Raw genomic sequence first — 16830 nt, forward strand, 5'->3', positions numbered from 1 at the left:
TCAGGTACTTTTGTAACCTACGTTAAAGTCGCATCCAAAATCCCCTCTGGGCTCAGTGCAGTGCCCTGGTGGTGCTGGAGGCAGGGAAGGTGTTCCTGCACCTGCAGAGGCACAGAGGGGAACAGAGGGGAGCTTGAGGTGGGACCCAGCTGCCCTTGGAGCTAAGGAAATAAAGGAAATGGAGATGCCACTGTGCTCCCTCCTGCCAGAGCCCATCCACACCACCCCCAGGCAGCCAAGGGCCACTTGCCAACTTCACCTCACAGTCCTGAAAGGCTGATGTCTCCCTCAGCAAGCTCAGAAACGTCCAAATGCTCTGTCCCACGTGTCCAGGAACCCCTCCTTATGCACAGTCACCTGCTGTGAATTACCTGAAGATACCATTACTTTTTTCAGAGCTGTCACCTGCACTGCAGTTTCTTTTTCGCTTTCTTGCTATCTGCTGTAGAAATAGTAATAATTTTAAGAAGGACATGGCACACTTTGAATGCTACTATGCTGTATATTAAAAAACAGCCCTAAACCCAACAAAACCAACCCATATAACACTTGTTACTTTTAGAATATTCTAGAAGTCTTTTCAGAGAGATAATCTATAGGGTGAGGAGAAGAGAATCAATGCCCTACACAGAACTGACTCCAGGTAAGTTCTTAACCTTTAAAATAAACACAGAAACCCCAAAGCAACAAAAGCAAAACACTCTCAACAAAGTAAAACCTACTTTAATTAAATTCATACATCATCCAACATTTCTATGCAGAACAACTGTTTAGTCAAAAAGTAAATATATATGTTTAATCTCTTTCAAATGTCCACAAGAATCAAGAGCTACCAGTGTTCCTTGGAGAACAGGCAGTAGTTAAACCTCTCTTGCTGATGTCCAGGAACAGTTTGTTACATCTTTTAACCAGCAGTCCCCTATTGCACATAACAAATTTGCTCTCCATGTAAGCACCTAAAAGCCTGGTACCTCACTAAATAAATTAAAACAAATCCAGTTTCTTCAGCAACCATCTTCAACATATATATCTCAGTAAAGCAACATTCCTGCAAGCTTTTAATAAATAGAGAGAGAAGATCAGTGACTGCATTGGTGTTCTGTGGAATGATCTTTCCCCATCAACTCTTGCTTCTCCAACCAGTTGGGGTTTTTGGTATGTATGCTTTAAAAATCACTTTGTGTTGTTTATTTCATGAGAACATCTCTTACACAGGTCAGTACATTTCACAGGGAAGGACTGATCTGAGATGGGAATTTCAGTGTAAGGCTGGAAGGAGCTTCCTGCTGGAACCAAACCAAACTGTGCCTCTCTGGGAGCTGAAGGCAAAGCCCAGAGGCTGAGTGGGAGACTGTAACCAACGAGGGATTCTCAGGCACGTTTGGAATTGGCCTCACCTTCCTCCTTCTGAAGGGCTTCTTTTGTGTGCTAAGTCAGAGGAACAGAGCTGTGCAACCCTGAACATCTGGATGCTGCATCACATCTGCCAGGGCTCCCCCACCCTTCCTTCAGCAGCAGCACAGACACGAAGCAGCTCCCTGCAGTATAGTGATACCATGGTTGCTATTTACAGTAGAATTAATGCATCTGTGCCAGTAGGGCAGAGGTCATATGAAAAATATACACAATACACTCATTTTTAGCCAGATTAGGATATATAAAAAAAATTTACTCTTCAAGTCCTAACTTTAAATGAAGAACAGTTCTGCCAGAGGTCTTCAAACCTGCTGAGGATATGTTAGAGCACATTACCCTAACGTATAAAAACAAATATTTACACCTCCATGAAGTACCAAAGAATTTTTAAAAATGCCTAGTAGCTCTCAGCGTGCAAAGTCAGCAGGAACTGATTATCCAGGATGTTCACTAACTGTAGAGACAGTCTTGGAATCAAGCATTCAGAAGCAGAGTGCAAAAGACTCAGGAATTATTTCAGTCCATTTGTTTTCACTGTCGTTTCCTTTCTTGGTTTGGATCATTTCATAGAATCACAGAATGTGCTGAGCTGGAAGGGACCCATCAGGATCAGAGTCCAACTGCTGGCCCTGTGTGGGGCTCCCCAGGAACCACCCTGTGCCTGAGAGCATTGTCCCAGTGCTTCCTGAAGTTTGGTTGGTCCACACCACAGAAACCCTTTACAAACACTTATCAAGGTAACCTTCAGCTTAGTGCAAATGCTAGCATCTCCTAGGACCTGTAATCCTTTCTGACAGTGTGAGCCATCCAGTTCACTTTAGTAGTCCAACTTTCCCGCAGAGCTTCATCAAACTTTTGCTTGAACTGTTTTAGTGCTTCTTCCTCGCTCTTCCCTAAGGCCAGGGAGTCCTAAGGCAACAGGGAAACAAGGACTGTTAGGAATTTTAAAATGTACAGTGAAAGGCTCCTTCACATTTCAACACAAGCCACAGTGTGTTTTGCTCTCCTCTGACACTTTTTCTGCTTACTACTCATTGAGCAATACATCAATTGGGTGAAATAATAAATCTTCCTGGGTTTAAAGATAAAACTGAAAGAAAATGAAGCAAATAATTTTCACCTTTCCAGGTCTATGCTTGTGCATGAGCCAAGATGTAAAATACCCCTGAGATGACTCCATTTAAGATGCACAGACCCTGAACTCATTCTCTGAGCACTAGGCCTGACTACAGACCTTGTCCTATAGAGCTGAAAAAGAAATCTTCAAGGACTGTGTGGAAATCTTCACAGAAACGAAAAACAATGAAAATGTATTAATCTCGGAATCAAAAAATCACATCCTGGAAAAATGCTGAGTCCTGCTGAGCTGTAGCTCTTACTGTACCTTGAGATACTGGATGTCCTTGACAGAGGTGAGCTCTGGCAGCCCTGCAGTCAGCATCAGTGCAAAGAGGGTAATAAATAGGTTGCCGTGCTTGCGCAGGATCAGGTAGGCTTCCTCACAGTACTGCCGGAACCTGGGCACAGGGAGGGAGCACAACAGGCCAGTCACACACTGCAAAGGGCTGCAACTGCTAGCTGTTCATCTGTTAACTGATCTGCAATCTGGGATCTGTCTGACAAACACACACTGTGGGACACAGCACAGAGAGACAGAGATGCCTGCAGAACCTGTTTGTGCATTCCCACAGTGTCCTGGGCTGACTATATGATGCTTTTAACCCTAATAGTCTCGTTCTGTTTATGCTGAATAATAAGTTTTGCACATTTAGGATTTGTTGCAGAGAGTGAAGGGGGCAGAGAAGAAGCTCAGTTTGTTTTCAGACACTGCACTCACTCCTCCACATTCCTGCTCCTGGACTGTGCTGTCTGTGGATGGACAGACAGCGGGACAGAGCTCTCCTTTGCTTTAGTTAGTTTAGCTAGCTGAGGCAGAGAAGTTCCCTGGGCTGTGGGGTTTTTCCCTTTTCTCTGGCCCTGTCTAACCTGCTCTGGATGAACACCCAGGGCAGCACCGGCAGCTGCACCTGTGGCATTGCCAGCACTGAGGGACTGACAGAGCCTGAGTGAGCTGAGCTGCAACCCGGGGAGGGACTGCCTCAGTTTGTCATCTCTTTTGGAGCAGCAAGGGGTTTTATTGTTTAATATTGTTTAGGTTTTAGTGTTTGATAAACAGGTTTTTTCCACTCTTCTCCAAGGAGGTATTTTCTCCCGGACCGGTTGGGGGAAGAGCCTGATTGAATCTGCTTTTCTAGAGGGGCCCCTTTGGGGGTTCTCTTCCAAATTTGACCTCAACCAGGACACACAGACACACCCCACGTCTCCCCAGCGAGCCCTCAGTACAAAACATCACCAGCTGCTCTTCAGAAAGAACAAAACCCCAGAGGTCATGGTCCCACCTCCCTGAGAATTTGTTAGGTGAAAAGCCCTGATGATCCTATAGGGTGGGCTACAGTGGAAAAGCCAAAGTTCTATTGCAATCCCTTCTAATCTCTGCCATTTCTAATTCCTTCTGTGGCCAAAACTGAGCCAGCTTCCAGGGCTGGTGCATCAGGAGCATGTGGCTCCTCATGGAGCAGGGCCAAGCAGGGCCAGCATGGGGCAGCACAATGAACATGCTCTGAGGGACAGGAAGGGTGGGAGGCAGCCTCTTCCTAAGGCAGTGCTTGAACAACAGCCTGGCAGCCCTGCCTGGAGCCCAGAGCTGCTGCAGGCAGAGCTGAGCCCAGCAGAACCTGCCACTCCTGCTGTGGGAGATCAGCTGCAGAGCTGCAGCTTCTGCTCCTGAAGTCATCTGTGGGCATTCCAGCTCAGGGAGAGCAGTAGATAGCTCTGTAAATGAATGTTGGCAACACTTCCACACAAGTGCAAATGAGCAAACCAACCCCAGGTAAGTTCTGCTATGCTGGAAGTTATCTCAATTACAAATAGATCAAAGTAACACTCACCGACCAAATTTTTCAGTGTTCCCTGTTTTTCCTTGTTGAATAACGTGAATGAAATCATAGGTGAGTATGAAAGGTACCCGTTCCCTTTTAATTCCAAACTTGGACTTGAAGTTTCCAAGAATATGCCCAAAATCTATGTGAAAGAGCTAAAAAAAACCAAACCAAAACAAAACAAGTGAAAAATAATCTCTCCAGTGTCACTTTTCTAATATCTCTACAGGATGAAGGTATCAAGAACAGTTAACTCCTAATGTGACTCTCCAAAACCTGTGGTTTCAACCCTTTGGGAGAATTTGGTTCTAAACCACTTCAAGATTTAAAGTCAGTAATAACATCCCTACACCTTTGAGTGACCACTGCAGCAAAAGATTCTCTCAGGTTTAAGCTGCTGCTGCCACAGAGAAACAGCTTGGTGGCAGCATCAGACAAAAATGAGCCCAAGGATGAGCCCACAAGGATCAACATCATCACATCCAAGGCCTTCCCACACAAGGAGGGGCAAAAGGAGCAGAGTTGATAGTCTGAAGGACCCTGTGGCAGCTCCCCATGTTAGAACTGAGGTTAAGGGCATTCCAGGAAGTACAAACTTTAAAAGAGTACTGCAAACGTCTGTAAAGCTCTCAATTTTATAACCCTTGCTGATTTTCTAGAAGAATAATGTCAATTAAATCAGACAAGTTAAATTGCAGGGTAACAATTAAGAAAGCAGATGTCTAGAAGCTCCCCCACGTTCTGAGTACACAGCATTGTGCTGCTGCTGGGTTCCACACTCAGCATTTCTGCAGGGCTGAGCTGCACAGACTCACTTCAGGGAAACCACACTGCTCCAAAATGCACCTCATGGATTTTTAAGGGTGGTCTTTTGCAAGATACCCTAAGATCACTTTTATTCAATTAATCTTAACCACTATAAGGCCTCTTGGATGTTCTGTAAAAGCTCTGCAGAACAGCCTCTCTCCATACGGAATTGCTGATGGACCAGGCTGTGCTCTGTCCTTCCCCAGCATTACATTTCCCTTCCTTGAAGCTCTCTCCAACCCTCAGTGAACCACAGACATCAGTTCTACCCATGTGTGCCTTTCCTTTCATTATGGCACCAAAGAAATTACAAATTCTGGAGAGAACTCTTGCACACCAAGGTCTAAAGAAGGTGTTCTTACCTGCCCATTTTTCCTGACCATGATATTGTCACTGTGTCTGTCACCAATTCCCAGCACATATGTAGCTACACAGTAGCCAGCACAAGACAGAGTAAATTCTTCAATGGCTCGATCCAAGTCCTCTCTGCAAGCACAGAGAAAATTGTATTAGTGCACACTGATGGAATTCATGTCATGCTTTGGCCTCAGAAAAGATTTTTACTTGTTTAAACTAGAAGTCCATTTAGATGCTACAAAACCAGAATTACTTGAGAAAAAAAATACTGTAAAGGTAGCTGTGGAGAACAAGCAGTATGGAAGACAACATCAAGGCTTGAGACCCATGTAGTTTCCTTGGGTTTGTTTGTGCTGCCAAATTTAATATAACCTACTCAACAGCACACAGCCAAAATGCTGCAAATGCCAGGCCCAAGGGTACCATGAATCTCAGGCAGAATTTGACATGCTAGAAAAACAATTAGCCAGAAACCACACATTCCTCCAGACTGAAAGAGAAATTTCAGAGAAATTTTGCAGCTTATAGTATTGCTGAGAGAATGAGTGTAAAAATTACCCTAAATTGTATTCCTTGAGCCAGTTCAAGAGCGCGTCCTTGTTGAAGGCAGCAGCTGCAGCAACGTTGCTGCTGTTTAACTGAATGTCAGCAATGGTTTCTGAGCTAGAAACAGCCTCAATGAGGCCAGAGTGATCTCCAGTTGCCAAGCAGCCATAGGGCAATATCCTGCAAGGAAACACAGAGTCATGTCAGAACCTAAACCAGCAAAATGCTTCTTTAGGGTATTCAGTGCTTGGAGATGGCTGAATGCTCATGTGAACAGTAAACTCTCAAGGGGCAATATATAGGAATTGTTTGTAAAGGTTAAAGACCAGCAATACATTTAAAAAGTTCATTTTTCCATTTTGTATATAGATGCAAAGAAGAGAGACACTTTAAAAAGCCTAATTTTTCCTTTTTACTGGAACCCAGTTTCTTGTAACTTCCCAGGATGAGCCACAGAGGGAGCCCTGTGCTTGCATTTGTGAATTCCTGCCTGGACAGACCCTGACCTGCTCCAGTTCATTACCCATAAATTCTTGCTGGAAATGCAAAAGAGGATCTTATCCTTTTCCATCAACTTCCTACTTCAAAGGAAAATGCTAGAAATCCTTCTGAATCTTAACATAGAGAATGTTTTCCAGCTCATACTAAACTGAAGCACAGAAATCCAATGGAAAACAGGAATACATCTCTTAACTGGCTCGGTATCTCAGAACACACCTGTGCATTCACACACAGTGACCACTGAAAATACCTCTTACCATGTCAGTGCATTACAGTGAGACACAATTCAGGACAAAAATCAAGGAGAGGTGTGTATAAATAGCTAAGTGTATCTTTTCCCAATACATTTCCTCCCTTCAGATGCTTTAAATGCTGAACAGAATGGCAACATCCCATTGCCATCCCATCCCATTCTGAGATGGGAGCTCAGCATTTGCAAGGTAAACTTACAGCAAACTTTTCAAAGGCAATGCATCACAAATTGAGGTGTCTGCTCTTATCCTTGGCCTGAGCTGCCTGGCACATGATCTCAATTGTGGTCATGGTCCATGGGTAAGAGAATGAATACCAACAAAAATCTACACTGTGGCACACAAGGTATAGACCAGCACTCACTGACTTAGAGAGCTGTATAAAACAACTGCAGGACATGAAAATTGATGTGAAAATTTGATCCATTTTCAAATGAAAATTGATGTCTAAAGGTACATACATACATACACATAAATATATATATATATATATAAAGCTTCACTGCTGGTGAAGCTGTCATTAGTATTTCTATATAAAACTATATATATTTATACATATATATATATATAAAGTTTAATATAAGATATTAAATTTAATAGCTACAAAGCATAACCACATCTCTTAACTGACACAGCCGATTATCCCAAGCCACGGAAGAAAAATAAATAAAATTCCTAACAAAATTAAACACAACGTTTTTGCCTTACAGCTATCAGGGAACTGAGCAGCTCTCCACCAAAGGGATAACACAACTGGAGTGGTGCAAGTAGTGATGCCTCGGAGGGGCTGCCTAGAGCAGAAGCCAGACAAGATGTAGAGAATAAAGTGGGTATTTATTAAAGGCTTTCAACAGCCACACCTTTGGCAGTCAGAAGCCTCACAGAGGCTACACCCAAGATGAACAATGGTTATCAGTTTTTCAGATAATTTTAAGTCTGGTCCATTTACATATTAGGGGTTAATTCTGCAATTACAGCTTCAGCTAATGAAGTCATCTACCCCCAATTTGCTGCCCCCAATTCACTTTTGTTTGTAGTTTTGGGGCCTGAGACAGTAAAGTGTCCTTGAGCTTCAGGCCCAGAGGGATTGTTTTGTCTGACCAAAATGTGAAGACAGTAACTCACACTCTGTATGGAGTTCAGAGTTGTGCACTAATGCAGTACAGGATGTGAAAAATATAAAAGCTAAAATCCTAAGGCATCAGAAACAGTAATGATATAGACAGGGATTCTTCCCTACTGGCAACAAAGTGCACCGAAAACCACATTCAACAGGGTATTTCAATAGGACTCAACTTCAAAACAACAGCAGAAGAGCAGGCTCGGAGCGTTCTTCCCGTTTCTGTTCTGCGCCCTGCCCAGCCCCAGCCCTGTCCCCAGAGCAGGGCTCTCCAGGAGCAGGAGGGTGGCTGGGACTGCCCCTGGGCACGGGGAAGCTCTGCCCATCCTTATCAGCACAGCACAAATGGCAGCCCAAGCTGGCCAGGTTAAAGTGCAGCCTGGCCTCCTCCCACGGCACCCAAGGCAGCGCGCTCGGGCTGAGCCGGGCACGCGGCCAACAACTTCCCCTTCAAAAGCAGGCAATGATGAAAGCTGCAGCCCCTGGAGGGCTGTGTGCTTACAACTGCAGGAAAAAACATCCTTGTCAGAGAGACAGTTTGACAGGAGTCAAGTTAGGGACAAATCCTCTGGGCCCTTTCCATCTCATCCTGGTCTTTCTGACTTCAGCATCTGTCAGCAGGATATGCTCCCTGCTTTTTAAAGCCAGCAAAAGCCATGGACAGATCAATACTGAAATCCTGGCTAGGACAGAAAATTCTCTTCACTCATTTAAAACTGTTCTTTATTTCAAGTGTTTAATTCACCAAACCAGTGCCCTTCCAAACACACACAAAATACTGGTGATTTATCAACACGTTCTCTGTAACTTCAGGTCCAATAGTTTAAAAATGATGACACGTTAAAGAGTTGTAACAAATACATTTTCCAGTATGTGTGCGAACTCTGATTTTACTCATACACAGCCATGTAACCTCAGATCTCACACATGTAAAGGAGACAAAAATGAGAGCCCACTATAGACAGGCACTGAAACAAAAAAGTGTTTTGGAGAATGTCCTGCATCTGGTCAAAAAGTAACCAAGTATTAAATACTTTTATGACAATTTACCAAAGCAAAGGCAACTTGGCATAGATCAAACTCCTCAAATTCATGATTTTCTGTTGCTTTACTTGTTTCTCCACTAACACAATTTGATGCTGTATCAGAGCTAAAACAGCTCAAACACTTTCTGACCCAAGGGTTTTCCTGAGAGGTGCAGCACTACAGACCCCACAGCATCCTTGGGAAGATAGATGTGCCATGTATTTGTAATAGGTCAGTGTTCAGGTACAGGTTTGTCTTAGAAATTAAAGCATGGGGATTAACTAAAAAATATACTTTTTGCTTTGTTCATTTCTCTCTGCTACTTGGATGATGTTTGAGGTAGACAAAGGCAGAATGCACTAAGTGTCAGTGTTTGTCTTGGTGCTGGTCCTGTTCTGGGAAGCAGATCCACCCTACACGCCAGGCTCTCCTCACTGTGCCCACACAGGGAGAGCCCAGGATGAAGGACTTAGAGGAGCACATGGTGCCATCCTCCTGCTCACAAGTGTCCCCTCTGATACGCCCCCTGCCCTGTTTGTCACCCACAAGACAAATCAGTTGGCAGTTAAACAAACAAGCAAACATTTCTCCTCCTTCAGCTCTCAAAATCAATACGTATTTGGGATTTCTCTCTAGAGCTGAGAAATCCCACCAGGAATATTGTGCCTGCTTTAGACACAGACTGAGCTTAGGTTTCATTTTCACTGCTAGAGAACTGAGTGTGGACTGCAGTGCAATTAGAAGGGAACTGATGCTGTCCCCAGCTCAGTGGTGCACTGGCTGCCATCTCACCCATGCCTCATGGAAGCTGGACAATCTGCTTGTGGCAAAACATCACTGATGGGGAACAGCAGCAGCCAGAGCTGCTCTGACACTGCTGGCATGGCTGAAGCCCTGCTTTTACTTGGATGGAGTTACCAGATTCTTCACAGTGGAAAAAAGTTGAAAAGTGCAAAATCCATAGTGCATCCAAAAATAGAAACAACTTCAGGGAAACTAAGGATGATACAGGGCAACAAGCAAGGACTGCACTCTTTGGTATGGGCATGTGGCACTGTATTTTTCAGGAAAGCAGCTCTTTGACACTACTTTTTCACCTGAGACCATGCTTCTCGCCCAAGCAAAAAGTAACCACTGACTCCTGACTCACAAACATGGCAAAGAACTCATTCCACCACTGCTGGCTCATGGATTCTGGAGCTGTCTCTTCTTGAGAGAGATGCAGGCTATAAACACAGAGATGCCAAAGCCTCACCCTGCTGGCTGTGCCCTCATGCTCTGGGTGTTTTGAGTGCTGTTTTGGCCAATTCTGTTCTCAAGGAAGGCCATTTGACAGACACTGAACTGTAACCCTGCCTCAATCCCAGGATTTTATTTCATAATGGTAACTATGACAGGATGAATGGAAGGAAGATGCTCCCAGTTAAGCAAACAAATTGAAGAGGCCAAATATAGAACTTCAATTCTCACTAGGAACTTCCCCTTTTCTGCTTTTTTTTCTTCGCAGAGTTTTAAGAAAAATCTTGGACATCAGAGCTACTTTTTTGTTTTCCTTTGTTGTGTTTAAAAAAAAAGGCTTAGTCAGGAAAAGCATATTTGATGACTCTCATCACTATTCCTGTTTGCTAGGCATGGTGTGTGGCCCAGGCTGGAACCACAAACAGCTTCTGGGAAGGCAGCTACTGAGGAATGCCTCATCTGGGATTCCACAGCTGCCAGAGGCTGTCCTTGCCCCCAAATGCTGGATCAGCCTCCTCAAAGTCAATTTATAATGACATAAATGACCTAAGGTTTCTTCAAGTCAGTGTTCAACTTCACACGCACTCAACCATCTCATCACAAGTACATCTTTTCAGAAACAATTTGTAATTCACATTTCCACCTTTCCTGAAGCGTTCTAAGCAACAAGTTGATAATTTTACTTACCTGTGCTGATGTTAGGTGCCTTATATAGTTCCCATTACTATACTTGAACCACAAAAATTTTAAAAGAGCTCCAAGACTCTAAATTAAGTACTTCAGGCAATATTTAAATATAAGTACTTCAAGACTTGTAAACAAAACTTAGACAGAGAGGATTACAGCTCTTGAAACAGGCATACAAAATTTAATTTATGGCTAACAAAGGTTTCTAATAATATACCCAGTATCTTCCTTAGGACCACTTTCCTAAAGTGCAATTAGAATTTGGGAATTATGTTACCTAAAACTGGTTCATAAATTTGGGTGGAAAGTCTTCCCATGTACTAGAGGGTTGTGTGATAACACTGAGCAATGACTGATACTGCTGCTCTTAGGAATACTCCAGTATTCATTCAAAGAAATCACGTTTACCCTAGCAAGGACACAAAAGCAAGAAAGCTACTTTGCAAGAGACTTTGGAAGATACAAAGATATTTCTGGCTGGAAAAATGCAACAAGAGAAAGTGACTTCAGAGTTGCAGATGTTCCCAGTGGCTGTAAGTGCTGGTGTGAGCAGCAATGGGAGCTCTGCTCCCAGCAGGAAGGAGCAGAGGTAGCACTTCCCACAGCCTGCTCACCTTGGCCATGACAGCTGGGAGCTCTGGGAAGCCTGATAGATATGCAGAAAAAGGACAGTGGGGAAGGTGCTAAAAGCAGGAAAGCTTTATTTCTCAAAGCCAGCAGCCCTGAGGAGCTCCTTACCGGAGGTCCAGGCCAGCCTCTTTCCACAGAATGTCCATCAGGCGCAGGATCTGCAGCGTCAGCATGTCCTGCCGGAGATCTGCAACGAGAGGTGACACCACTGCCTCAGCTCCTCCACACTTCCTGCAGCCCCCAAGGCCTTCAGAAAAAGGCATCTAAAAATACCCAGCCTAAGGGTTAAAGTGGTATTAATCATAATTACATCCTGACTGGCAGGGTCCATGCTTTGAAACTCAGTCAGAAGATGCCTAATTTGTTTACTGATGTCAGAGTAAACCATGTTTACATGATGGCAATACAGAATAATACCAAATAACTCAAGTGCAAACATGCCAGTGGAAAAGGAAAAATTTAAAGTTTCCAGCATTGCTTACCATCACCATTTTTAAAGATGATCCCTACAAGATCTCCTCCAAACATTTTGTTGTTGTACACTATCCAGAGAGGCTTCATTTTAGAATCCATATATCTACACTTCTCAACACTGGAAGAAAACATGACAGAAGTCTTAGTCAAATAGGAATAATTCACCTGAAAAGATCTAAACATGGTTCAGAACATAAGAGAAGAGGTAGACTTCCAGTCTGGAAGTACTTAAATGCTCTGTCTGCTTTCATTCTGCTGCTATGTCATGAGCACTCACCAAGCTATGAACGCATTTGTTACATGTGGAATGTATTTGATACTGACTGATGAATGTATCTCTACTTCTTAAATCAAGCACCCTTATTTTCAGAAAAAATAGTTTTCTTTATATCCTTCCCCATGAATTTTTAGACTTTATATTTAGGTGTTGTGGAAAGTTTTAGTGGCCTTTGTGCTTATTGTTAAAAACAGAAGTCAAGAATGCAGTCAAACTCACTTTCAGGCTTACATTTAAATATGTTGACTAAGACAGTATTATGTTTCATAGGACAGTATTACTTTTCATGGATCACAAAAGTCTTCTAATTTAACTGATGCCTTAACCTCAGAAGATGCCCAGCAGAGCCTCTGTCACTACAGGACAAATTCCCTGTGGCAGCACAGCTGAACAATGCTGCCAGAGAAGTTCAGAAACAAATGTGTTCCTGCTCTACTGTTTCCAGGCAAAGCTATGGTGAAATTGTGCTCATTCTCTACTTACTGCAGCTCTGAGAGTATAACAGAAGGGTTCAGAGGAGACTGGAGGTCAGAAAGTGCTTCTCTGTAAGCATTTTGTTTCAAACACGTATGCATTGCATCTTTGCCTTTTGCTTTGCTTTGCTTCATGGCATTCAGCTTAATTAGACTATTTAAAGTCTTCATTTTATTGAGGGCTTCCACCTGAAAGAGATGTTTTATTATCAAGAGTTACTGCTTTGATTTGAGATGTAAGATAATGTGAAATCCCATTTCATAACAAAACCAAGTATTAAGTAATTCTACAACTTTTTAAAAATGGAAATAATGGATGGAAATTAGGTTGCACATGTTTCAGAAATACCATTTTCATAATGATGAGATGAAAGCTCCTAAGCTTTGAGTCACTTTAAAAGCATGACTTAACACTTCCAAAAAAATGAATGAGGCATTTTAATGTATGACACATCAACACAAATTCCTTCTTCAAAGTACAATTTTCAGCTCCCTATTTCAACAAAGCACATAACATAGGTGCCCCCTAGACATACAGAAGTAACAGAAATACTGATTATTTCCTACTCTAACAAACTCAGACATTGCTGGAGATGAGCTGTGGATGCAGATACCTCATTGTTCACATTAAGTTGCATCCAGCAAGGAATGGCCATGTGACCACTTGCAGACAATTTTCACAGAACAAAGTCTTAAATGCGTGTCATTAAATCCTGCTGAAGTCAGGCAGAACACAAAAGCTTTAATTGGCTAAGGTTTAAAATCCTAGCATCTCAACTAAGCTAAGTTTTTACCTTAGAAGTGTGTAAAAAGTCAAGGCAATTATTTGCAATAATATAGCTGGGCTAAACTCCTTCTTTCCCTTCTGTTTTGCGAAGTTTTTTACTGTTCCAAAATCTCTGAGGAAATTGGTGATGTAAATGTGTAACACTGACAGAGCAGAGCCCTATGACAAACCTAGATAGCACATACAGCAAATACAACTTAATACAACATACAACAAATACATCTAAGCAACTTTTTGACCAAATAGCTTTTCTAACAACCAGCTGTGCTTGCACCAGTAAGACGCTGAGCAATACACAGATTCTGTGTAGCAAACAGCAGCAATGTAACAATTATGAAAGCTCTTTTCTATACAAGGAAGCTTCAGGCTGCCTTACAAGGTGCTGAGTCAAAACTACTCCTCCCACAGCCTGAACCCTGCCAGGCAGGATGCTGTGGAAATTGTATGGAGTTTGATTATAAAACTGGGCAGTGGAGAGCTGCCAGGTCAGCCATCTGTCAAAACCAAAAGGGCTCTGCTTTTCCACTATTCTAGGAGCTGTACAAACATCAGTGACAAGGGAACAAAATGGAACCTGTGTTGTACAAACAGGAACTTTTTGAAGTATTTCTACTTTGAATTTCTTCCGTGTTTGCACAGTTGGGAATTTTTTTGCCCCTTCTTTGATTGTACTGACATTTGCTTCCTGTAAAGTGCACAAAAACTTTACTGACCTTACATCTATTGCTTAAAGCATTTCACCACCTACTCTTTTTATGATTTTGACAATGCTAACGAGCACACATGGAAGAGATGGTCTTTTCCAAGTCCTGTGAGCTGCAGCAATAAAGAGCACAACAGAACATCCCTGTTCCAAATGCTCCTAAAGCAGTTTCAATGCAGACAAACACCACCATCAGTTACTCATCCACTGTGTGGATCTCTGAGGCCTGATACTGCAGATACTTTAACTCCAAAGAGGGATGTATTTTCAAATATTTTTAAGATCACAATCTAAATTAACACACTAAAACCACATTAGAGACTTCAAACATGATTTGTGAGTGTTCCTTAATGATCTGGTGATATAATTATTAGCGCTTTCAATACCTCTAGTATTTATTAGGGTATTTAAAAGCAAACATATCTCTCCTTTGTGCTCTTTTTGTGTGTGTATGTAAATGAAAGACCTATATTAACACTAAAAAGAGTATTTGGATAATTTGCAACACCTTTTAACAACAGCAAAAACTGCAGGAAGTAGCACTGAAGTAATCTAGGTAAAATGTAGAACAAGCTACCCTTACAGGGAGAAAAACTTGAAATGCACAGAAGCTCTTTTTCAGTTAATCCAGAGTTTCTTGTGTCCAGAATACACAGATAGTGCTGAAGGTGTCTCACAGGTCTTAGAGCTCTGTAAAACCAGCTCCCTGAGGCCCCACAGCCCTGGCTGCCTTCTGTGCCATGGAGGCTGCTCCATCATCAGGCCTGTCTCACTCATGCCTCCTTCTCCTCCACACTGCCCAACTTTGGCAAGGCAGCCAATATCCCCCAGGAGCAATGGAGTAAGGATGAGAGTTCCAGGCTTGGCTGGGTCAGGATGACAGGAAAGGGAAGGGCAATCCGTACCTGTTTAGCCAGCACCTTCATGTGAGCCACGCTGCCCCTGCAGTAAGCCTCCAGGATGAGCCCGAACTGCACCGACACCGCCGGGATGTGAACCTCCGACCTGCCGGGGGAAAAACTGCTCAGCAGAGCTCAGCACCCACACAACTGCAGCCTCCCAGCCACTCAAACACCCAGAACAAACAGTTAAACACCTCATGGGCACATCAAACATTGAAACACCTCATGGTCATGTAGCTGAAACCAGCCAGGTTTCCTTATTGTCATTATATTGCAAAGGTTCCATACTGCTAGAGTTTCATGTCTCTTTGATGTTTCTCGTAGGCATCTCCTCTAAGCACAGCCTCTCTTCTTCTCACAGCAGCCAACTGACTGCAGTTCCCCTCAACCAACCAATCCACTCTTTTGTAACACTCTTCTTATTATCAGCTACAGCTGTGGCCTGTTATAGTCAGGCCTGCTCCTAATCTTGAATAATTAATGCAGCTGCAACTCTTTAGGGGGTAAGATGACTTTCTATACTACCTTTATTTACTTGTATTCTATCTCCCTGTATTTCCTAGGAGATGCTAGAAGCCCTCTGTGCTGGAGACAAGGAGGACAGGCCAGTTTGGATGCAGGATCCTTGTTTCCAGCCCAGGACTGCTCTGGGGGCAGTAGGGCTCATGCCATGAGGTGCTGACTGAATACCTGCTTCAGGACCCCCTTTTATTCAGAGCAGCTCTGAGAAGTCACTGAAGGGCTGACTAAACCACACATTCTCCAACCTTTGTAAGGGAAAATTTGCCTGAAGGAGAATACTTTGAAACAAACCACTGAACTTTGTATCATAGCCAATTATCCTCCAAAACAATTTAATGTAACACTCGCTCTTTTTACCTAGAAATATTTTACCTAGAAATATTAAAATTTAATTAATCAACCTATCCAGCCTATTCCAGTCCATTCTAAAAGGCTTTTGCCATTCATGAAACTGCGCAACCAAAGTAGCAAGAATACACAGAACAGCTTTTACTTTCTGTTAGACTTGCAACAGTAATAATTTTTCCCAACTGTGAAGTATAAATATTGTGCTTTTACTGCACCCACAGCCAAAACAAACACCAGGGGTATTTACAAACCTAACTCATCAGGTAGTCAGAGCTGAATGCAGTTTGGATTTGTTTCATCCAAGGGTAGATTACAGACCACTCTAATTTATTTTTAATGAGAGGTCTGATCCATAGATGCCAAAAATAAATAAATGGAGTTGTGGGCATTATGATAATGGCTCATTTAGAAAAATCCTCAAGAAATCATATTTGAAAGCCCAATCAGCTCAATAGTTTCAGAGAGATGAAAGGAAAAATCTCCTACCTCAGGTGCCAGAACAACATCTGTCCTATTCTCCGATTGCCCAGTGCTCTTTCCAGGAGAAACCTGGAGAGTGCACAATCCAGAAAAGGCTCATACTTGAGGACTTGCACAAGTTGGAGAAGATACTGAGAGAGCTCTTCATCACTAGAATGAGGTACATAAAAGCAGTTAGTAAGAGAGTAGCTAGATTAGTGGTATTTCAGAAATTCAGGTGCATATGACAAACAAAAGAATTACAGGATTTGGTTCAATACCAAGAGAGTCTCCCTATTTTTCCATCACACAGCTTAGTGCAACTTCCAGATGGAAGTAACTCCAGATGCATTCTTAGGACAGAAT

At 42.8% G+C, this 16830-nt stretch overlaps 1 protein-coding gene across 8 annotated transcripts in view; it reads right to left on the reverse strand.

Moving 5' to 3' along the window:
- Positions 1 to 703: 703 nt before the first annotated feature.
- Positions 704 to 16830, reverse strand: part of PIK3CB (phosphatidylinositol-4,5-bisphosphate 3-kinase catalytic subunit beta) — a 97254-nt gene continuing 81127 nt past the window's right edge. For all 8 annotated transcript variants that reach the window (XM_064721079.1, XM_064721080.1, XM_064721076.1 and 5 more), the window contains 10 exons: positions 16492 to 16635; positions 15139 to 15238; positions 12754 to 12932; positions 12002 to 12111; positions 11628 to 11706; positions 6078 to 6245; positions 5525 to 5648; positions 4365 to 4510; positions 2801 to 2933; positions 704 to 2325 (listed from right to left, as the gene is read on the reverse strand). In XM_064721079.1, the coding sequence (XP_064577149.1) occupies positions 2188 to 2325; positions 2801 to 2933; positions 4365 to 4510; positions 5525 to 5648; positions 6078 to 6245; positions 11628 to 11706; positions 12002 to 12111; positions 12754 to 12932; positions 15139 to 15238; positions 16492 to 16635 (1321 nt within the window). In that variant the 3' untranslated portion in view covers positions 704 to 2187. The remainder of the gene's footprint in view (positions 2326 to 2800; positions 2934 to 4364; positions 4511 to 5524; positions 5649 to 6077; positions 6246 to 11627; positions 11707 to 12001; positions 12112 to 12753; positions 12933 to 15138; positions 15239 to 16491; positions 16636 to 16830) is intronic.

Source organism: Zonotrichia leucophrys, chromosome 9 (assembly GCF_028769735.1).
Source record: "Zonotrichia leucophrys gambelii isolate GWCS_2022_RI chromosome 9, RI_Zleu_2.0, whole genome shotgun sequence".
Taxonomy (NCBI): domain Eukaryota; kingdom Metazoa; phylum Chordata; class Aves; order Passeriformes; family Passerellidae; genus Zonotrichia; species Zonotrichia leucophrys.